Source organism: Zootoca vivipara, chromosome 4 (assembly GCF_963506605.1).
Source record: "Zootoca vivipara chromosome 4, rZooViv1.1, whole genome shotgun sequence".
NCBI classification, from domain to species: domain Eukaryota; kingdom Metazoa; phylum Chordata; class Lepidosauria; order Squamata; family Lacertidae; genus Zootoca; species Zootoca vivipara.
This window is the reverse complement of record NC_083279.1, coordinates 98,177,354-98,200,518: the sequence shown is the minus strand read 5'-3', so window position 1 is coordinate 98,200,518 and position 23,165 is coordinate 98,177,354. Positions and strand designations below refer to the sequence as shown.

The following is a 23,165-nucleotide window of genomic DNA, read 5'->3' as shown; positions in this document are numbered from 1 at the left end:
GGCCAGCATGACTAAGCCGCTTCTGGCGAACCAGAGCAGTGCACGGAAACGTCGTTTACCTTCCCGCCGGAGCGGTACCTATTTATTTACTTGCACTGCAACAAAATGTTGCAGCACAGGGCTCCTGTTCAATGCTCCAGCCAGCCATGGCCTCTCCCCTGACGTTCAACTTTAAGATGCTCCCTTCAATTCCCTCTCAACAGTCAGGAGACACCCCGCACTGTGCATTGAAAGCAGTGTCACGCCACTTTCAAGCAGTCAGGGTTTCTCCCAAAGAACCCCGGGAACTGTTGTTTGCTAAGGGCGCTGAGACTTGTTCGGAGGCCCTGTCCCCTTTGCAGAGCTACAACTCCCAAGCTTCCTGGTAACTGGAGTTGCTTAAAGTGGTGCGATCCTGCTTTCAATGCATGGTGTGCCTATCACCACTTTTAGCTATTTCTTCAAAATGCCCCCCCCTTCTGCAAAGTTCCTCCCTGGAGACCGCAAGGACCTTCCTCTCGAGTGTGGATGGTGCTGCTTTGGCTCGTAACAAGGGACACTCATTATATAACACCACTAAGAGGAAATGATGCCCTCCTTGGTTAAACAGGAAGAGACATCCAATGAGCTATATTTTCTTGGGAGAAGCTGGCCAGAAGTCTGTTGATGGGGACTTTGCCAGGGCGCCAGCTGAGTAGAAAAGGCACTGGGGGGGGGGGAGAGAGCTCATGCTTCCCTTGTAGTAGTGGGCGGGGGGGGGGCACAGGTTCCCTCAAACCTCGTCTGACACGCAAGGCCCTCCCAGCCAAACAAGGAACTTTTTGGAAATACGAGGAGCACGCAGTTCAGCAGAATTTATTACAACACATTCGTTTAGGGGAGAAAAAGAATTAAGCCACGCTATGCCTTTCAAAAGACCTTTTTGCAGAAGAGATCATCAGATTGCAAATGTCTGGTTTGTGGATCACACAGTTGCAGACACAAAGAGTCAAACGAGACCTTCTCAGTTTGCATAACTAAATATGCTTTTTTGGGGGTGGGGTGGCAAACGAGTGCAGAATGTGGCTCAGCCCCCTTGAAGCCGCTGCATCCTTACACTACTTGACTCTCCCCAAATTGCACCGTACCTTTCTGGATAGCGAAGTCACCCCACAAGGGATCCAGCAACACATTTTTGACCCTTTGCCCCACTGGCTGCCCAACATAACCCCCAAATACCGGCATGCATTGGGGCGAGGAAATTCTTGCAACATGCAGAATGTTACCTGCCACCCTCAAAACTTCCCCCGTCCGATGGCCCACTTGAAGCTTAGCACAGAACCAGGAAGGTGCCCCCAGGAAAAGTGGGGCGGGTGGGGAGAAGGAACTCCAGTTGCCGAGGAAGGTTTATTTCACCCCGTGGAGACACCTTTCGGAACAACCCTTCCTGGAATCCTTGCCAAGTGCATGAGGAACAGCTGCCGAAGCATTTTATGCGCTGGAAGAGGATCTCCCTCTTGTCCCAGGAAGGATTCCCCCCAATGCACTGGGTTTTTTCCACCCTCTTTCACACATTCAGCAGTTGCCACAGGGCAGGGGGCGAAATGCAGGGCTCGAGACCGCTCTCTCTCGCCCATCCACAATATACCCAACTGGCCTAGCCGCAAGAGGCGCTGCCCACAGCTTTCCCTATCCCGGGGCCTTGCAAATCCTGGGGCTGATGGGATTTGTGGTTCAAAACATCAGGAGAGTCGAGAGGGGCAAAGGAAGGCTGAGCGATTCCAATGCTGGCGCCATTTCCTGCGGACTTCCTACGTCTGAGTTGCCCCAACTGCACTGGAATCGGATGGACGGGGCCATCACTCTGGGAGCTTTGGCTTCACGGGGTGATGCCTGGCTGTATAAGGGAGGCTTGGGGGCCAGGGGCAATTGCCTATCTCACCCCAGGAGGGTCCAGCCCGGCCTGTTTTCCATCACGGTGCTCCCAATACCCTGGAGAAGCCGGTTCTGGTCACCCAAAGGTGGCCGGTGGTGTGGGCAGCAACCGAGTGGCAGGACAAACACAGGCTCTCTCACTGGCTCAGGGTTGGGGGTACCCTCGCTTGCCACTTCCCTGCTGAGCAGCACCCTATTGCACACACAGGCACACTCTTTCTGTGGGGCTGCGTGGGCAAGGAGTTGGGAGTTCGGCAAGGGTTTCCCTCTGCCAAGAGGTTCCTCTTCTCTGTTGTTCCTCATCAACGTGCTTTCGGAAGAAACGCCCCCATGCGTCCCCGCAGTTATGTCCAAACAGGGAAAGAACAGAGGTTGCAGACAGAAATCATCGGGGGCGGGGCGGGTGGGTGTCCAAGGTGGCCAGCTTGTCCATTTCGGGGGGCAGGGAAGAGTTGGCAAGGCAGGCCCCGATTCGCAGCTCCTCTTTGTCGAGAGCTGGCGGGCCTTGCCTCTTCCGACAAGAGACCACCAGCGAGACATGCTCTCGTAGAAAAGGAACTAACTGTACAAAAAAATGCCCGGCTACCAACAGGGATGTTGTAAGAGAAAAACAGTGCAAAAATACAGAGAGAGAAAGAGAGAGGAGGAGATTTTTCTGAACCAGCCCAGGTTTATAAACCTAAGGCAAGCCAGGGGGTGGTTACTACTTCCAGCAAGGCAAGATATGTGAAGATATGTGAAGTTGGGGAAAGGCTGCTCCGAGCTGGAACACTCAAAGAGGGTCTTCTCCCTCCAAACAAAATGCACATTATTGCTGCTCCCCACCCCCAGGCCGTTCCTGGGTAGCTGGTCTCACTTTGCCAGCCCCTCTTCTGTATCAGGATGGTGATGGGGTGGCAGGCAGAGACATTGCCCCCCCCAGGCCTCATTTGGGCAGCCCAGCTGCATCCCACAGCCAAATCTTGCTTCTCAGAACTGCTGCGCTGGCTAGGAGGGGACCCCAGTGCGAATCCTGATCCCCCACAAGGGACGGGGCAGGGCTGGCCAGCAAGGGCAGAAGGTCTGCACAGCTCCTCTCTGCTTATTTCTTTTGCTCTACGGCAACCATAACTAAGGACGAGCGGGTTGGGACGGTAAGGGAGGGGCCCCCAAAAGGTTCTGTTTCCTTTCGCATCAGCAATAAAAAGGTTTTAAATATGCTCATTAAAATAATTCTTTTCTTTTCTCTCTTTTTTCCTTAAAAAAAAGATTCCTCTCGCTCCCAACCCAAGCAGCGGCGACACCCCCTTTTGTGCAAAGTCCTCCCCCCCCAAATTCCAGCTGTCGCAGCAGCTGTTGAGCAAGAGGCCGCGATCCTGAGAGGTCAGTGGTTCAAAACGCATCTCCTCCTTTGGGTGTCCTCAGCGCCGCCCTCCGCCACGCAGCTCGGTGGGCGCAGCTCCCCAGGCGTGACCCGGACGGAGGTGGGAGGAGGGAACTGGTGGGGGGGGGAGGAGGAGCGGGGTTACTCCAAGCCCAGGCTGTAGTTGATCCCTTGGACCAGTCCAATGATGACCGGCTGCCAGGCCACCAGGTAGCGGAGCCAGTCGAGGAGCTGCCCGTACATGACGTGTGGCCGTTCCCAGCTGGGGTAGAAAGAGTTAAAAGGAAACGTGAAGTGCAAAAACCAGGTGGGCCCCAAAGCGGGTGGGGTACCTGCTCCTCCCGCTTAGTAAAGGTAAAGGGACCCCTGACCATTAGGTCCAGTCGTGACAGACTCTGGGGTTGCGCGCTCATCTCGCATTATTGGCCGAGGGAGCCGGCGTATAGCTTCCAGGTCATGTGGCCAGCATGACAAAGCCACTTCTGGCAAACCAGAGCAGCACATGGAAATGCCGTTTACCTTCCCGCTGTAGCGGTTCCTATTTATCTACTTGCACTTTGACGTGCTTTCGAACTGCTAGGTGGGCAGGAGCTGGGACCGAGCAACGGGAGCTCACCCCGTCATGGGGATTCGAACCGCCGACCTTCTGATCAGCAAGCCCTAGGCTCAGTGGTTTAACCCACAGGGCCACCTGGGTCCCTATGCTCCTCCCGCTTAGAATTGCCCAAATTAACGAGCAATGAGTTTCAGACCTCTGCAGGTCCGAAGCTTTGGCAGCTGCAGGGAGCAGGTTCTTCAAGCAGAACATAGTTAAAACTGTGGAACTCTCTGCCACAGGAAGCAGTGTGGCCGCCAACCCAGAGGATGGGACAAAATCATGGAGGAGAGGGCTGTTGATGGCTCCTAGCCAGGATGGCTCTGCCCTGCCTCTGTGCTTCTGAACACCAGTTGCTGGAAACCACAGGAGGGGAGAGGGCTCTTGTGGTTAGCTCCTGCTTGCTGGTTTCCCACAGGCTGGCCACTGGGAGAAGAGGATGCTGGACCAAATCAGCTATTGGCCTGATCCAGCAGGCTCTTCTGACGTTAAGCCCAGGGCTAGATCCCTTCCTCTCCTCCACGAATTTGCCCAGTCCTCCTTTAAAGCCATCTGGGTTGGCCATCCCTGCCTCTTGTGCCAGGGAGTTCCATAGACTAACTGTGTATCTTTTCTTTTCATCTTCATTGGATGCCCACGAGATCCAGGGTGACGACAGAGGAAAGGAAACTTTTCTCTGCCTGTCCCTTTGCCAGACCATGTGTCATTTCATGCACTACAATGGCACCTTGGTTCTCAAACGCCTTGGTACTCAAACAACTTGGAACCCAAACACTGCAAACCCGGAAGGAAGTGTTCTGGTTTGCGAACTTTTTTTGGAAGCCGAACGTGCTCCGTTTTGAGTGTTACACTTCCGTTTTGAGTGTTGCGCTGAGGTCTGTCAGTTTTCCCTATTTTGCATTTTTGTTTTTGTAACTGTGTGGAACCCAGTTCAGCTACTGATTGGTTGATTGTGTGACTGCAGTACATTGATTATGGCTTTCATTTTATGGATCAATGGTCTCGTTAGATAGTAAAATCCATGTTAAACTGCTGTTATAGGGTGGTAAAACTTTTAGGGTGGTTTTAGGGTGGTAAAACTTTACTGTTTTAGGGGTTGCTTTCAAAAAGTCTGGAATGGATTGATCCATTTTGCATTACTTTCTATGGGAAAGCGCGCCTTGGTTTTGGAACGGACTTCCAGAACGGATTAAGTTTGAGAACCAAGGTACCACCGTACTGCCATAGCTGCAACCTCCGATGGAATGGGCAGAAGAAGCTCCTCCTCTCCAACCTGCACCCAGCCCCAGGCTGCCTTTCAGTCAAAGGAGCTGCTCACTCAGTGCGCCTGTTCTGGCTACAGACACCGCCGAGCTTCCCGAGCCACCCTTCCCCCCCTCTCCCGCAGACCCCCTTCCTTGAAGGATACGGGTTGCTGAACATCCTCTTCAGGTCCACCTTCTCTTTGCAGTAGGGGCAAGTCTGCTTCTTCCCAACGATGCACCAGCCGCGGATGCAGAACTCGTGGAAGCTGGGAGGGGCAGCAAGTTAAGGGCAGAGGGGGGGAAGAGAGAGAAAAACCAGGCACACCCAGGCACATGCGGACTCGGGAGGCAGCAGAGAGATCTGGCCGAGGGGGCCAAGCGCAGAAAAGGCAACGGCATGTTGGTCTGCTGCTGGCCGCCTACCGGGGGGGGGGTCGAAAGGAGGGACAGAGAGCCCCCCCCCAAATGTCCTGCAGAAGCACCACGGAGCAATGGATTCAAACTTCAAGAAAGAAGATTCCACCTAAACATTAGGAAGAACTTCCTGACAGTAAGAGCTGTTCGGCAGTGGGATTTGCTACCAAGGAGTGTGGTGGAGTCTCCTCCTTTGGAGGTCTTTAAGCAGAGGCTTGACAGGCATGTGTCAAGAATGCTTTGATGGTGTTTCCTGCTTGGCAGGGGGTTGGACTGGATGGCCCCCGTGGTCTCTTCCAACTCTATGATTCTTTGCTGCCTCAACTTGCCCTGGCTGCAGCTGGACTTCTTGTTCACTGAGATTCCTGCACTGCAGGGGGTTGGACTAGATGACTTTCTGGGCCCCTTCAGAGTCCAATTCTACGGTTCCAAAGGACCTGGCGCAGCTCCTGTGGTTAGGCAGAGGGCTCCAATTGGAGAACAGCCTTTACTGAAGGTGTCACGGGCTTTGAAGGCGCTCAAACTCAGGACGCAAGGGAGAAATGCGCTAAGAGGAAGGCACGCTTGGCAAATCCACACTGTGATCAACTCTTGCCCGGAAACCAATGTCCCCACTGTGGAAGGACGTGTGGGTCCAGAATTGGCCTCCACAGTCACTTACGGACTCACTGTTAAAACCGTATTTATGTAAGACAATCTTACTCGGTTACGAGTGATCGCCAAAGAAGAAGAAGAATGGTTCCATATACATATTATAAGGTGTGACCATACTTGTGATGCTGTATTATGTCTTTGTGATTTATTGCCTGTACGCGGATACATTCAAATGGAAAGTGGTATAGCAACGCAATAAATCAAATTGAATGCAGCCCAAGGCAGCCATTGGCTACTTGGGTGCCCTCCTGCCTTTGAACGGAAGCCTGCAAAAGTCATGTGGGGATACGTACGCTTGTACATAGATTCCGGCCATGACCGGGCCCCGAACTGTCATCGTAACAGGGCAGAAAAACAAACACACGAGGTGCCCCCAGCGCTTGTGATGGACGCTTGCCAGTTCCACGCCTCTGCCTTCATGTGTCACTCCTGGTTCCTCTTATCTCCAACCACAACCACACACTCGGGAGCCTCAAGGGCTCTGCTGCATCACTAACCAGGACTCCGCCACAAAGCTCAAAGGCTGCGCTCGGGATCCCTAGAATCACGGAGCTGTGGAGTCGGAAGGGAACCCCGAGGGTCCTCTAGCCCACCCCCTGGAATGCAGGACTCTTTCACCCAATGTGGGGCTCGAACCCACAACCCTGTAGTCTGAAATGGCCAGAGGGTGCCATGCTGGGAAAGGCTGCTAAGCAGCAAAGGCTCAAAGGCCATGAAGCACAGCAGGCCCAGCCCATGGCAGTTTTACGAAGTGCCCTTTCCCCCTTTTGATTCCTCTACCAAGCAACACAGAATCAGAAGGGATCCCCAAAAGTCATCTAGTCCACCCCCCTGCAATGCAGGAAGCACGGCCGAAGAATCTTCTTCCTCACCCTTTGCTCGTTTTCCACTCAAATTTTCCTACGAAAGAGTGCAGAGGTAAGAAATGTTTCTGGCTGAAACCAGCGGCCACAAGTCATGACATTTCAGCACAAGCCGCAAGGAGTCTTGCTCCCCCGCCGCCCCGGCGCATGTGCAGGAAGCCACAAACCACCTTCCAGACGCAGGGAGGCAGCGTCACAGAAACTGGGCCAGGGAACCTCTGTTCCGCTGAGAAGCAGTCATGAATTTAGTCAGGGACCCAACGCTTCCCCTGGTTGCGGTGTGGGCAAACACAAACAGTGATGACGGCACCCCTGCAAAGTCACGGCTTCCAGGAGAAGGGAAACCGGGCTTGGCCCTTTGAAGAATTAGATCGTCAGCACTTAGAATTGTAGAGTTGGAAAGGGACCCCCAAGTCCACCCCCCCTGCAATGCAGGAATCTTAACTAGACCATCCTTGAGAGGTGGCCAGCCAACCTCTACATAGAAACCTCCAATGACAGACAGCCCACTGGGATCACAGAATTGTAGGGTTGGAAGGAGCCCCCAAGAGGTATACAAAAGATGAAATGACAAAAGATGTGACGATAAGATGGGCAAAAGGTTTTGAGTATAACATCGAATATGATGCGTGGTTGAAATTATGGAATGAAACATTGAAATTTACTGCATGGACCGCTTTGAAAGAGAATGTAATGAAAATGATGTATAGATGGTATTTAACGCCAGTAAAATTAGCTAAAATGTATAGGATGAGTAGTAAATAATGCTGGAAATGTAAAGATAATAATAATAATAATAATAATAATAATAATAATAATAATAATAATAATTATTTATTATTTATACCCCGTCCATCTGGCTGGGCCTCCCCAGCCACTCTGGGCGGCTTCCAACAGAAAAATAAAACACAATAATCTATTAAACATTAAAAGCCTCCCTGAACAGGGCTGCCTTCAGATGTCTTCTAAAAGTCTGGTAGTTGTTTTCCTCTTTGACATCTGTTGGGAGGGCGTTCCACAGGGCAGGCACCACCACCGAGAAGGCCCTCTGCCTAGTTGCCTGCAACTTGGCTTCTCGCAACGAGGGAACCGCCAGAAGGCCCTCGGTGCTGGACCTCAGTGTCTGGGCAGAATAATGGAGGTGGAGACGCTCCTTCAGGTATACTGGACCGAGGCCATTTAGGGCTTTAAAGGTCAGCACCAACACTTTGAATTGTGCTCGGAAACGTCCTGGAAGCCAATGTAGATCTTTCAAGACCGGTGAATAAAGATAAAGATGGTGAATTTTATCACATGTGGTGGACATGCGAGAAAGTAAAAGGATTTTGGGAAATGATATAGAATGAGTTGAAAAAGATGTTTAAGTACACCTTTCCCCAAAAAACCCGAAGCTTTTCTATTGGGACTAATAGGAAAGGAACTAGCAAAGGGAGATCAGAGACTATTTATGTATGCTACAACTGCGGTGAGGACTTTATTAGCCCAAAAATGGAAATTACAGGAGATACCAACGATTGAGGAGGAGCGGACGAAAATGATGGACTATGCAGAACTGGCAAAGTTGACCTGCAGGATCCGAAACCAGGGAGAGACAAAGTTCCAGAAGGAATGGAGTAAATTTATTGACTATATGGAGAAAAACTGTAGAGGTTTAAGGACACTGGTGGGACTGAAGTAAACCCTACGAATTTAATCTATACATGTTTGTAAAAAGGAACTGCGAGATAAGAGTGAGAAACAAAGCCGAATGACGGGAGGGAGGGAAGTCACAGCTCGGCAGAGCGTAAGGAACTGAGAGGGGGAATTTAAGATGGAATGTAATTGTTTTTGTTTTGTTGCTTATTTAGAAAATTTAATAAAAATTATCTTAAAAAAAATAAAAAAGGAAGGAGCCCCCAAGAACCACTTGGTCCACACACACACACACCCCGCGATGCAGGAATTACCGAGAGCACCCTCGCCAAAGGATACACGTGATTGCAGGACAGTCTGTACGTGTTCTCGATGATCCCTTCTTCATTGACGTCCACAAAGATCTGCTGGCCACAGACGGCACAGACACTGTCCGAGAGGTGCTTGGTCGGCATCCCTGACGCGCTGTAGAACTGCTCCGGAGGCGCCGAGAGGCCGGGAGGAAGACACAGAGGCCCAGGGTGAGTGGAGGCATCTCAACTCAGGCTCCCTCCTGGGGGGAATACCAGCAAGCCAGCCCCAGAGACCACCTTGGCTGCGAGACCTTCAAGACCTGCTTCTCAGGATCTGCAGACTCACTTGAGGGGGTTTAGCTTGGGTCATGATTTAATTGTGGATATGTCAGTTTCACTGTTACTGTTATTAATTTCCTGTGACTTTATTTTTAGATCTTTCCTGGGGATTGCTTAATTTTGTCCCATGTGCCTTCAAATGTCTTTATTTACTGCTTACAACTACTTTTGTTACGTTTTCATAATTACGTGAACTTCTCGTGTTGCAAGCTGCCTTGAGCAGGACTACAACTGTGGAAAAGCGGCTCAGGAACAAACTACGGTGATGATGAAGGCTGCGACGAGAGCGCAGAGCAACTGCCGCCAGGTGGCAACCGCACAGAAAACTTTAACCATGGAAGGACCCCCATCCGAGAAGCAAGACCTGATCCAGGGAGCTGAGGCTGGCTGCAAAACGGTCAGGGGGTGATACTTTGTCACCCTTTTATTGCTGTATTTATTATTTTAGCATAGCGGTACCTTGGTTGTCAAATGACTTGGCTCCTGAGCAAATCAGCTCCCAAACGCCACAAACTTGGAAGTAAGTGTTCCGGTTTTCGGAAGCCGAACGTCCGCCGTGACTTCCGCTTGAGTGCAGGAAGCTCCTGCAGCCAATTTGAAGCCGCGCCTTGGTTTTCGAACGGTTCCGGGAGTCGTATGGATTCCAGGGAACAGATTAAATTTGACAACCAAGTCACCACTGTATTGTTAACGTTGTTCACTACTATTTATACAGCTGGTGTGTTTCTTCCTCCAAAGGTTTGCTATATGAAACATTCATGCGTTATATGATTCCCCCACAATGGCATTCTGTATTGTGTATCTTTCTTAATGGAGACTTTTGGGTGACAAGCGACTAAGAATATGAACAAATTCCTACGCACACTGCACATATAATAAATTATTATTACAGTGGTACCTCTAGTTACGAACTTAATTTGTTCCAGAGGTCCGTTCTTAACCTGAAACTGTTCCTAACCAGAAGCGTGCTTTCGCTAATGTGGCCTCTTGCTGCCGCTGCGCCACCGGCACACAATTTCCGTTCTCATCCTGGGGAAAAGTTCTCAACTCGAGGTAACTTTTCCAGGTTAGTGGAGTTTGTAACCCGAGGCTTTTGTAACTCAAGGTACCACTATTATTAAGGAGGTTAAAACTTGGTACTCTGTTTCTAGTTTGATGTAGATGCTGTGAGTCACATGTATAACTGTTAACAATGCATTTTAACATGTTTCCTTTGTGCACTGTCTATTTCTGCATGCTGATAAAGAGGTGCCAGAAATATGCTCCTTTTCCTGTATTTTTTTTATAAAAAAAAACCTTGTTTCAAAATAATAGCCAGAATAGACACACAACAGGTGCTATCAGTAATAATATAAGTTACCTATACCTCACTTTTATACTTCATTTCTTCTGGGTTATTTTTGATGTTGTTGTTCCTCATGCATATGACTTTCTCTGCATTGAAGTTTATTTTCAAACTTGGGGAAGTGTGGGTGGAGAGCTTTATTGGAAAGATTAACCCACCGCTATTTACATGGAGATTCCCTTGTGCAATAAACTTTTGTGATTCAGACTTCTCTTCTTGCTAATTCTGTTTGCATATGTTTCCTGTGTTTTTGGTGCTTCCCTAACTTTTAAGGTTGCCAAGGCCGCCGCATGGGACCCGCGAGAGCGTTTAGGAGGCAACCAGCCGGCCTGAGAGGAAGGGAGGAGGGTAAGGGCTGGCATGGAAGGGGTTACTTTGCCGCCGTCCCGCCCTCTGCTGGCTTAAAGGGGCAGCGTGCCATTATCAAGCAACCGACGCTGGCAGTAGCAACCACGTTACCAGGGCTTTGTTATATGCACGCACTTTTACCTCGGGGCTCTTCCTGCCCAGCCGAGCCTCGGGCCTTGCCGGGCTGTGTGTGTGTGTGTATGTCCAGGCGTGATCTGCCAGGCAGGCTGGGTTCAGGACCCTGGCGGACCGGATCTGGCCCACGGTCCGTAGTTTGAGGACCCCTGCTCCAGATGGTTTGGGGCTACAAATCTGATCACCCTTGAATGTGTTGAGTGTGGTTGTCATGCACACATCTCTGAGTGCCTCCCTCTGGAAACCGAGGGCATGGTTTGCCTTCGTGTGGCTGCACTTTGCATCCTGAGGCTATTACGAAGAGTGCTTTTCAAAGAAGCTCTCTGGCACCGACTGGTGGCCAAGGTTTGTCACGGAGGTAGGGAGAGACACCCCTCTCTTCCTGCGTGCACAGTATGACCTGCCAGCTCATCCTCCTGGTACTGAGCTCAGCTGCGGCATGAAAAGCCTCCTTGCCCAGGGAAAAGTCCCGTTGTCCCCCCCGTCGTCGTCCCCGTATAAAAAACTAGTCCAACCCCTGGCGCTTGGTTTAGCTGAAGGCCCGAGGGAAAGGCGGCTTTGATGCTCAGAATTCCACCGCCACCCAAGCTCAGGGCAGAGCAGCCCTCAGCTGCTCACAGAAGCAGGATGCAGCCCAGGAAGAGCAGCCTCAAGGCAGCTGGGGCAGGAACACCTCCAGGCACCATCCTCATGCCTCTTAGCTCCCTCTTCCGTTCTCCTTCTGTGCCTTGCAAAAACCCCATCTTTCCCATTGAACTGAAACTTGAGCAAAATCTCTCTCTGGACTTTCCGGGGACCCGATAAGATCCGGTTCAGCAGGTGAGATTGGATTTTTGCAAAGCACAGCTGCAGAATGACAAGAAAAGCTCTCGAACCCAGGGGGGAATTAACCGGGACACAAAACAACCAAAATACGGGGCAAGTGAAAGTGTGGGTGAGCCCTTGGTGACCGACAACATCGTATTATAAGCAACTCCCCCCACCCCCACTTTGTTTGTAACTTTCGGACTGAGGCACATCAATAAATTTCCAAAATTAATTGGGACCCTATCAAGGGAGCTCCAAAACTATCTCTGCAGCCCGTTTTTAAGGATCTGAACGTGGACATAAGGCCAAAGGACTGACTTGTGCTGTTGGATGCTGCCAGATTATCTATTACTTGAAAGTGGGAAAGTATTACAAAACCTACATATTTATCCTCTGCATGAATCTTACCCCTATAGTGGAGGCCATGTAGTCAGCACACATTTCGGCAAAGTCTCGCTCCAGGACTCCGTAGTAGAGGCCATAGAAGAGAAGAGAAATCCCAAAGTCCATTCCATCTTCTGGCTTGATTCTATCGAGGGGAACAGCCTTTCGTTAAGTCCCACACTGACAGACAGACAGACAGCTCAGGGCAACTGCTAGGGCCTTTACTGAACACACCACTCAGAAGCCACGCTGCAGGTTCTCTCACGCAAAGCTTAATTTCACCTCTTACGGGGGAAGAGGGAGCCTGTCTAAGGAAAACGTCTCCCTTCAGGACAAAATGCTCAGGGGCAGGCATGGGGGCTACACTTCAAAATGAACAAACTCTCAATGTATATGTGGATCAGCCCCTTGGGGATTGCAGTTTCCCAAGATTTTCTGGGAGTACAACCACCCCCCCCTCCCCGGCGAGTGGGGCCAATGGATGGGGATGATGGGAGCCTGGGAGACTTCCTAGCTGCGTGCTCAGGCGAACCAGGCCCTGCAGGTGCCTGAGGGGTTTGGCTTCCTCCCGGGTCTCTGATTCCTCGCTTTGCCCCATGCTGCACTCTCTGAATGAGGCCCGATGTTTTCTGCACACCCAGCGTTTCTCAGCGCTAATGCAGAGTCAAGGATCTGGCACGGAACTGGTGCCCTGAACACGTCAGCTGCTAGCATGTCTTCCTTTTCACAGAGAAAGGGGCTTGCGTCTCCCAGGAGAGTGGGGTTCCTAGAAGTCAGGAAGTAAACGTGGAGCAAGCCTTCCGGTACAGTGGAACCTCAGTTTACGAACACCTCGGTTTACGAACACCTCGGTTTACGAACTTTCGGTTTACGAACTATCCTAACCCGGAAATTAGTAAACCGAGGTGCCCGAGGCCTACTGAGCGTCTGATGCCTTCGGGGAGGCCGGGCCTTCGCTCCGATGCCTCCTGGAGGCCCGGAGCGAAGGCCCGGCCTCCCCGAAGGCATTGGAGCAAAGGCCAAACCTCCCCGAAGGCATCGGAGCATCCGATACCTTCGGGGAGGCTGGGCCTTCGTTCTGATGCCTCCCAGAGGCCGGGGAGCGTTTCCGCGACTGGGCTGCAGCCGTGAAAGTGCTCCCCGGCCTCTGGGGGGCATTGGAACGAAGTCCTGGCCTCCGGAAGGCATTGGAGCCGGGACTTCGATCCGATGCCTCCCAGAGGCCGGGGAGCATTTTCGCGGCTGTAGCCCAGTCGCGGAAACGCTCCCTGGCCTCTGCAAAGGCATCAGAGCAAAGCGGTTAATCCGTTCTAGACGAGGAAAAACACCCCCTAAAGCAGCAGGGCCTTCGCTCCGATGCCTTCGCGGAGACCAGGGAGCGCTCCCCGGCCTCCACGAAGGCATCGGAGCGAAAGCCCTGCTGATTTAGGGGGTGTTTTTCCTCGTCTAGAACGGATTAATCAACTTCCCATTACTTTCAATGGGAAAGTTCGCTTCGGTTTATGAACACTTCAGTTTATGAACAGACTTCTGGAACCAATTGTGTTCGTAAACCGAGGTTCCACTGTATTTAAATGGGGAGGAGCTGCACGTCGCCCCCTCCTGGCTGCTGCTTCCTATGTTCCTCTCCTTTCCTCTTTGCTGTTCGTCCCCCAACGCTGTATGATTTGGGTCTCTTTTTGGCAGAGATCATGCTCAGATCCGCAGACCACGTTCACGAGACAGACTGTGAGGGGCACTGAGGGTTTTGCCTGGGGTTTGTCTCTCTACTGGTTCACGCTCAGCATCCAGACTCCCAATTCCACAGCGAAGCAGAAGAAGGGGGCAGAAGGGAGAGTGTGGGGTCACCTCCTTGAGGCTGGGCGTCTTCTGCTGCAACTGCACCACACCTGCTTAATTTAGGGCTGGCTTGGCTGTTTATTTGGACGATAAAAGGTGCTCTGGGTCAGCATGAGATGCACCCTGTGAATAACGTCGCTAAAGCGCAGCCTTCAAAATCACATTCCTCTCCCCGGGATCCCTGGTCCCTATTCCTGGGGAATGCCTCTCAGATCACAGGATGACGCTGGGAAAATGTCTCCCATTTCACAGGGGTAGAAGAGAGCCAGCGGGATGCAGTGGTTATGAGTGCTGGACATCTCATAGCCCCGCACCCCTCATGTCTTGCTCTGCGCTACCAAATTTGTGCCCATTCGACTGCCCATCCCACTTCCCCAACCTATTCTTCTGATGCGCCATGTACTAAGGCGAGGGCACATCTATGAAGAGGGCGGTTTTGGCAGCCAGTGGGAGACTTAAAAGCTAGATCTCTTGCAATGCCAACAACAGAGGGGTTCTCTCACCTGAATAATAGGTTAAGCCCAAAGAGCGTGAACATCACAGCCATGTAGCCAACAATTCCCGTGGCGTAGCTGATCTTGTATATTAGCAGAAACCACTTGTACACCAACCTACGTGCAAAAGAGAGAAGCGAAAACACAGATTCAGGGCAGAGGAAAGAAAGTCCTTCGTGGAGCGCAGAGTTAAACTATGGAACTCCTTCCGGCAGGAGGCGGGGATGGCCCCCACTTTGGATGGCTTTGAAAGAGGATAGGACAAATTCACAGAGGAGGAGAGGGCTATTGTTGGCTCCTGGCCAGAATGGCTCTGCTCTGCCTCCATGGCTAGGAGCAGCAAGGCTTCTGAATTGTTGGAAACTGCAGGAAGCGGGAGAGGTGCTCTAGTGCTCAAATCTTCTTTGCAGGTTTCCCTTTTGGGCGTCTGGTTAAGCACTGGGAGAACAGGATGCTAGACCAGGTGTGCAATTTGCTCCAGTGTTCTTATGTAAGAGCCAAGAGGTTTCTGCTCACCTGGGAGTCGTCTGGACGAGAGGTTTGCGTGTTGCTCTGAACGTGACAAAAGCGGTGACGACCGAGAAGAAGACCCAGATCACCAAGAACCGCCACCAGTGCAGCTTCACTGTGAAGTAGAGGGGGACGACCCACATCTGGAAGAGGGTCATCATCTGCAGCAAGGGAAGAAAAGGAAAGAGTTCTGGGCAACGCAATTTAAGGAGGATGTCGACAAGCTGGAGCGAGTGCAGAGGACGACGACCAAGATGATCCAGGGTCTGGAATCCAGGCCTTAGGAGGAGCAATCGAGGGAGTTGGGGATGTTTAACCCAGAAACGAGGAGAGTGAGAGGAGATATGGTAGCCATCTTCAAATATCTCCAGGATGGAAGATGGAGCAAACTATACATAGAATGCAAGCTGGGTTCATTCACATTTTCTAGTGCTATTTGTACTGTTGTGGACCATTTGCATTGGTTCCCCCCCCCCCGCTTGCCCAGTGGGATACCATGTGGGTGGGGCTTCTGCCCAAAGAGGGCGGGGTCATAGTCACAAAGCCCAGCCCCTCCTCATCCAGTTCCACCTACAGAACGCAGCCTCATCCCCTTTCCCACGGTGGGGCTTCCACAGGTGGCACCCCTGTGAGGGCGGTGGAGGGGTCTCAACAACATGTGCCCTGGGGAGGGGGCAGCTTACGTTATAGGAGCGGGGGTGCCTCTGCTTCCACTGCACCAGGAGGAGCTGAGCCACTACCAGGGTGGCGATCAGGATGAGGACCATCTCGGCGTGCATGGCCTCGTGGCCCCGGTGCTTGGCGTGCATCCGAACGTGTTCGACCCTGCAAGGAGAGCGGAGCAAGTCAGTCTCTCGCACACTCACAGTCTTTGCAGCTCTCGCATCTCACGTAAGCACAGGGGGCGCTTGGCAGCATCACACCTGCGTGGCAAACTGGATTCTGCAAGAAGACATGGAAGGGGTGGGGGTGGGGGGGTGTCCTGGGCCACAGCAAACATGGAGTTTGGTACAGTACGATTGCACACATTTAGCTTCTTGCGGTTTCAACCATACGCGGTTGGAGAGAGGCTTAGTGAAACTGCACAAGTTAAATCCAAGCAAGGCAGAGAGCTGAACAGTTTTTTGTTTCTTTTTTGCACTAGGTCAGGGTTCTTAAAATGGAGGAAGGTTCCTGAATTGGCCCCTGTAGGAAGCAAAATGCCAGACCAATATGATCGTTGGCAACACAAACAAGGATGCAAAGGAGCTACAAAGTGAATAAAAATTACATAAAGTAGCAGATGGATAACACTGTATTGGGGGGGGGGGAAGCAATGGAAACAGGCCGGCTGGCACTATTTGTCCAGGTTGCAAAGCTGGGCAGCGCTTGGCACAGGAGGTGAGGTTGCACAGCCCAATGGTGAGCTCAAGTGCCAGGGGCACCTGTAGCTAAGCTGAGCTATGGCAGCCTCCCTCAGTCCAAGCAAGGGAGGGGAGAGCAGGAGCCTTTTAAAGGAACCACCACCCAAATGCATCAACTGTTTGAAGTCCAGTCCTGGGGCTCTCCCAGGTACCCTCTTAACACAGGACCTGTCAAGTTTTTAAGATAACCACAAAATAAAAGGGCAGCTCAGCTCCTCCTGCAAAGACTACTGTCGTAAAATGGAGAAGAGGGAGGAGACAGGAAATTTTCTTGAGGGGCTGCGTAATTTTAGATTTCCACAAGCGCTTTGTGCACCAGCCATGAAGAAATCTGCGGCAGGCAGGCAGGCAGGCAGGCAGGCAGGCAGGCAGGCAGGCAGGCAGGCAGGCAGGCAACTTGGTCCTTAAAGGCCCAACAGAAGAGAAAACAGGTGCTATCTGACAAGTCCATGAACCTTGCAGGCAGGCAAGCAGGCAGGCAGGCTCTTCACTCACCTCCATCTCTCCTCAGGAGTCAAATGCGATAAATCAACCTGTGTGGGAGACAAGAACAAGCAGCTACAGCATAAGCCTGGAAGAGAGAGTGAGAGCGAGAGAGCAGGCTGCAATCTCTCGCTTGAGCAAGAGCCAAGCACAAAAACTGCTCCTGGATTCCGAAGTTTGATGGAGGCTTGAGGTGCTCCATGAGTGCCAAGCAGTTTTCTTTCAAAATACTTTTCTTAAATTAAAAGCGTGAACTTAAGACACGGGAATAAAAACATGACATTCTCTCGTTTCGCATGCCAGCTACTACTGCGCCCTGCACCCAGCCATCCCATGATGAGCAGCCTTGCCCAACCTGGCACCCTCCAGAGGGGTTGGACTACAGCTCCCATCAGCTCACACCAGCAGAGGCACAAGAGGGGCTGATGGGAGTTGGAGTCCAACATGTCTGCAAGGTCTGACATTGGTTATCCCTGCCATACATGAAATGAACCACATCTAAGTGAATTGGAGATTTCATTTCATAGAATCATAGAATTGTAGAGTTGGAAGAGACCACAAGGGCCATCCAGTCCAACCCCCTGCCAAGCAGGAAACACCATCAAAGCATTCTTGACAGATGGCTGTCAAGCCTCCGCTTAAAGACCTCCAAAGAAGGAGACTCCACCACACTCCTTGGTAGCAAATTCCACTGTCGAACAGCTCTTACTGTCAGGAAGTTCTTCCTAATGTTTAGGTGGAATCTTCTTTCTTGTAGTTTGAATCCATTGCTCCGTGTCCGCTTCTCTGGAGCAGCAGAAAACAACCTTTCTCCCTCCTCTATATGACATCCTTTTATATATTTGAACATGGCTATCATATCACCCCTTAACCTTCTCTTCTCCAGGCTAAACATACCCAGCTCCCTAAGCCGTCCTCATAAAGAATTTCAAAACTAAGCCATTACAGAACCATTAAGCAATAACAGCAATAATAATAATAATAATAATCTCACTGAGTTGCCCCAGCCAAGTGTTAAGCAACCGCTTCGTGGAGGGATGGGCAGATTCACATGTACTCTTTTGCCAGCATGGAATCCCAAGGAGCTCGAGACCTCATTGTCACATGCTGGTAAATGACACAGGGATACGCATGTGTAACCTGATTCATCCGCTGCGGTTTCCGAGGGATCCAGGCACACAGATCATTCAACCCCTATCTGGAGTTCTCCCTCAAGTTACTCGGAGGTAGCTGTGTTGCTGGAGCACAAAGTACTTGGGGCATCTTGAGGAATCTATTTGCTGTCGCCATGACTTCTCTGCTTTAGTGCAAGACAGGCATAGCTATAGAGAGACATAGCCATCATCCACGCCACTCACCTTTAGGACAGCCATCTCAACTCTTCAAAGCAGACAAGCATAGCTGACCTTCGACTCCCTTCCGCAAACCTGGCCTCTCTGAAATGCCAATCGGTCTTCCGACCCCCCCCCCTCCACTGCACTGAGAAACAGACAGAACCTTTGCAGCCCAACAGATTCCACCTGCATTGTTAGGTCACCTTCTAGGAGAGGGTAGGGAAGATTCTTAGAGAAGTGCCAAACACACCCACCCACTTCCTCGGGGGGGGGGGGGTCTTGTGGAATTTTTTCAGCACCATCTATGCCCCTCTGCACTTTTTTATAGAGTAACATAACCAAAAAAGCAGGTCCCTGCCCCCAAAGAGATTACAATTTTGACTCTGGGGTGGTGTGAGATTCTAATGGGGCTCCTGTGTGTAGCTCATCGCCTCACAAGTTTCTGTGCAAGGGTTGGAAGAGGATGGTCTTGCCCATGGGTAGGCAAACTAAGGCCCGAGGGCCGGATCTGGCCCAATCACCTTCTAAATCCGGCCCGCGGACGGTTTTTACATGAGTAGAATGTGTCCTTTTATTTAAAATGCATCTCTGGGTTATTTGTGAGGCATAGGAATTTGTTCTTTTCTCTCTCCAAAATATAGTCCGGCCCCCCACAAGGTTTGAGGGACAGTGGACTGGCCCCCTGCTGAAAAAGTTTGCTGACCGCTGGGTCTTGGCTGAAGGGAGGCAGCCGTCTCATTTGCACGAAGGAGCTGCCTGTCTGGAGCTCCATAATTTAAAATGAGGTTGAATTATGGCCAGAAGATTATCTGGAAATATTATACTATTTTTAAAAAGCACAACTTCAAGGATTTCCCAAAGGTTGGGGCGGGGGGGGAGTAAACACCTTTAACAGTGAAATCTTATATATGCTGTCTCAGATTGAGTTCAGGGGACCTTACTCCCAGGTAAACATGCAACATGCACTAAGTGATAATCTGAAAAGATCAAGAAGCTGAAGCAAAATGTGTCCACCCAACTACTCTGCACAGTCACCTATTAGCTCTTAAAAGACCAGCAGATTTTACAGATGATAACACAGTTGAGGTTCCTCCTTATTTCTCCCTTGCAAAGCACACTCAAGATTTTTCTCTGCACTCTTCCAAAATGGAGCCATCTCCCTTTAAAACCACGAGAACAAAAAATGCTCAGAATTTTACAACAAAGGCCTTTTGGTCATGAGAAAAGTGTACGGTCTTTAGGAGACCTGCTTTAGTCCACCTTGGCACAGCGAAATATTTTGAGGCAAGAGGTAGAATTTCAATCCACCGGGGTGGACCAGGGCCAACTTCCGGATTCTTGCAACAAGTGCCGGACTCCAAGGACTCCTCCAGCTAGCAAGCGTGTGCATATTTAGGATCACCAGACACACACTGAGTCATGCTCCTTCAAGGCCAGGGGACCACTAATGCCCCCCTCGCACTGTGAATTTAAGATGCAGCTGGTGGATCGCAGGGCTGTGAATAACAAAAAAAACAGACCGAGCATCAGCCCCACCCTGGCCTTACGTTGCAACAGGTAGCCTGTGGCAGGGCTTACCTTACAGAGGGCAAAAGGACAAAGAGGAAAGAGCAGGCAAGAGCAATCATGACTTAGGCAGCTGCTTGCAACACGGAGGCGGTAGGCACAGCATATCTTGCTGCACTCGGGGCTGTTTACTGCCACACGGGGAAAGCGGGCCAACTTTCTCGCCAACTTAGCTAATGAAGAAGGTTGATCCTGCAGCAGGATTCTCTTTGCCCAGCCAACAAGCAGGGCAGGAAAACAACCTTTTTCCATGCAGGAGGGAAAGAAGCCCAGCAATGCACCCGCTCACCAGATCTCTTAATGTCAAATGAGAAGCTCTGAGGTGTCTGCAGTTATCTTTGAAGGTGCTGGAAGTGACTCCCAGCAACCTACTCAAGTAAACACGCTTTCTTGTACAGAGGGGCACATGTGAATCATAGAATCCTAGAGTTGGAAGAGACCACAAGGGCCATCCAGTCCAACCCCCTGCCAAGCGGGAAACACCATCAAAGCATTCTTGACATATGCCTGTCAAGCCTCTGCTTAAAGAGGGCTTCCCCTGCACTGCTGTAGGTGCCCCATAGTGCCAACATTGGAGGCAGCCTCACACGGGTCCTGCCCACGTGCCCAGGGCTCGCCATGAAAGCGCTGCCACTGCCATGGATCCTCGTGTATCAATGTTCCTTGTGTAGGAAAAGTCCAGCAGAATTATTATCTATCAGCAACTCCATCTGCAGGCAGAAATGAGGAGGAAAGCACTGCGTGGCTCTCCTTCCTTCCTTCCCTGTCTGACCCCAGCTTCTCTTATTGCAATTTGCTGACTTGTGTCTTCCTATCAGCCCCCAAATTACTGGAATATCCAAGTGTTAACAGGAGAAGAAGGATTGCATATTCACTTATTCTGAAATATAGGATTTCTTGATTTCGCAGTTTGCAGAAGTTATGTAACCAACTTCTTGTTTCTAAAAAATGAGAGTCCATGGAAGCTTTTCCTCAAATACCACATCCTAGACTGCTCAATCTTATGTCTCTTGGAAAACAATCCGAGGTACGCAGAACTGAACTGAGCAATAAGGCTATCAACAGCAACCGGCCAGGATGGCAACCAGGTTTTACTGATATGTCTGACTTTTAAAAATTGTTTTCATTTAAAATAAAGTGCACTTCATAAATATTCAAATAAATACAAGCGTGGGTTTAAAAAAATATCTGTAGGCATTTTAAGAGAAGCTTGATTTTATAGTTTTAACTTATTTTTATTTCGTATTGCATCTTTGTAAGCTGCGTAGACTACTGCAGTTACACGGTATACGAATTATATTAAAAAATACTTCCGATATGAGAGGCAGCCAGTGATGGCTGGTGCCCGCTGGGCCTGGTGAGGTGGAAGGGTGGTTTAAGAAGGATGTTGACAAGCTGTGTGCAGAGGAGAGTGATCAAGAGGAACAAGGGTCTGGAAACCAAGCCTGATGAGGAACGGTTGAAAAAGCTGGGCATGTTTAGCCTGTAAAAGGTACGACTGAGAGGAGATAGAAAAGCCGTCTTCAAATATCTCAAGGGCTGTCACATGGATATAATTATAATTTATTTGTACCCCACCCATCTGACTGGGTTGCCCCAGCCACTCTGGGGGGGCTTCCAGCACATATAAAATCACAGTATGTGCTGGAGGAGGAAACAAGCTTGTTTTCTACTGTTTCAGAGGCTAGGACCGAAAGCAATGGCTTCAAGTTGCAATACAGGAGATTCTGACTAAACGTCAGGAAGAGCTTTCCGATTGTAAGCGCCGTTCAGCAGTGGAACAGACACCCTCAGAAGGTGGCAGAAGCAGAGGCTGGATGGCCATCTGTCATGATGCTTTTGCTGAGATTCCTGCCTTGCAGGGGGTTGGACTAGATGACCTGCAGGGGTCTCCTTCCGACTATGATTCTTTGGTCTGAGAGGAAGGATGGGGAGAGAGGGGGGGCAAAGGCGGTTGGGGTGCAGACTTGGGCGGCAACCACGACGCTCTCTGGGCGAGCTTGGGCCTGCCGGCCGCAGCCCAGTCTACCTGGCAGGGTTGTTGTGAGGGCAAATTGAGCTGGGGGAGGAATGGAGCTGGGGTGGGGTGCGAAGGGGATACGCGGATCCCTCTGAGGAAGGTGATATGATTTTGTCTGTCAGGGTAAGGAAATAGAAAAATTCCTTCCAGGAGCACCTTAGAGACCAACTAAGTTTGTCATTGGTATGAGCTTTCATGTGCATGCACACTTCTTCAGATACCCTGAAACAGAAGTCACGAGACCCTTATATATAGTGAGAGGGTGGGGAGGGGTATTGCTCAGAAGGGTGGTGGGAATGGGGGATTGGCTAATAGGTGTGGTAAACCCGTGGATGACTGCAATTGGTCTTACAGGAAAAAGCAAGGGGTGAGATGACTAAAGATAGCTTTATCATGTATAATGAGATAAGAATCCAATGTCTCTATTCAGACCAGGTCTCTCCATGGTCTACCTACCTGTAACTAGAACTAGGGGAAGGAAATGCAATGGAGAAACCAAAACGGATAAGGTGCTACCATTAATAAAATAAAATACATTAAGGGTTTAACCTAAGAAGCGCGTGGAGGTTAAACCGAGCATTAAGTGGCAAAGGCTGAGGTCCCCTGAGATTATATTTAATTAAGAAGAATAACAATGATGCTGTTAATGATGATGGCAATAGTAATAATGGTAATAATAATACTACCGGTACCGGCGGTTAGGATGCTGCCCCTCCCCCTCCGGAGCCCCCAACCTCCGCCCCCACCCCTCCCCACATAGGCCCCTCCCACCACCGCCGTGGGGCAGCAAGCCCCGCCCTCACCTCCTCCACGTCGCGGTCCAGGGGGCCCCCAACCTCCACTTCCACCACCGCCGCCATCTTGCCCCCTCTCCCTCCCTCCAGCGCCGCGGCCAGGTGGCCAGCTCGCTTCCGCCGGAGCCCGCCAATCGCCGCCCACTGCCGGTTCCCACTCGGCCAATCGCCCGGCGCGCGAGCAGCCGCCGGAGGGGCCGATTGGAGGAGGCGGGTCCTGGGGGGCGGGGCCGAGCTGCCCAAAGGAGCCTGTCAAAGCGGGGGAGGGAGCGTCCGACATGTGGCATATTCGTAAGCGGGCGCAAAAAGTCCTGTATGGCCAACACGGCGCTCAGGTACAAAGTCATAGATTCATAGAATCATAGAGTTGGAAGAGACCACAAGGGCCATCCAGCCCAACCCCCTGCCAAGCA

The 23,165-nt window shown here is 50.9% G+C and overlaps 1 protein-coding gene across 3 annotated transcripts; it reads right to left on the bottom strand.

The window, feature by feature from the left end:
* Positions 1–818: 818 nt before the first annotated feature.
* On the bottom strand, positions 819–22,819 carry RNF121 (ring finger protein 121). Of its 3 annotated transcripts, none has more exons than XM_035115855.2 (9): positions 22,762–22,819; positions 17,051–17,088; positions 15,836–15,977; positions 15,159–15,313; positions 14,652–14,759; positions 12,334–12,454; positions 8,998–9,131; positions 5,260–5,361; positions 819–3,529 (listed from the first exon to the last, which is right to left on the bottom strand). In XM_035115855.2, exons 1-9 carry the CDS (start codon positions 22,816–22,818, stop codon positions 3,265–3,267), a joined length of 1,122 nt encoding a protein of 373 aa, XP_034971746.1. In that variant the 5' UTR covers position 22,819; the 3' UTR covers positions 819–3,264. The 3 variants fall into 3 exon arrangements, with proteins under 3 accessions (XP_034971746.1, XP_034971744.1, XP_034971745.1); XM_035115853.2 differs by having other exon boundaries at positions 819–3,518; XM_035115854.2 differs by lacking the exon at positions 22,762–22,819 and adding an exon at positions 19,633–22,634 and having other exon boundaries at positions 819–3,518.
* Positions 22,820–23,165: the final 346 nt, after the last annotated feature.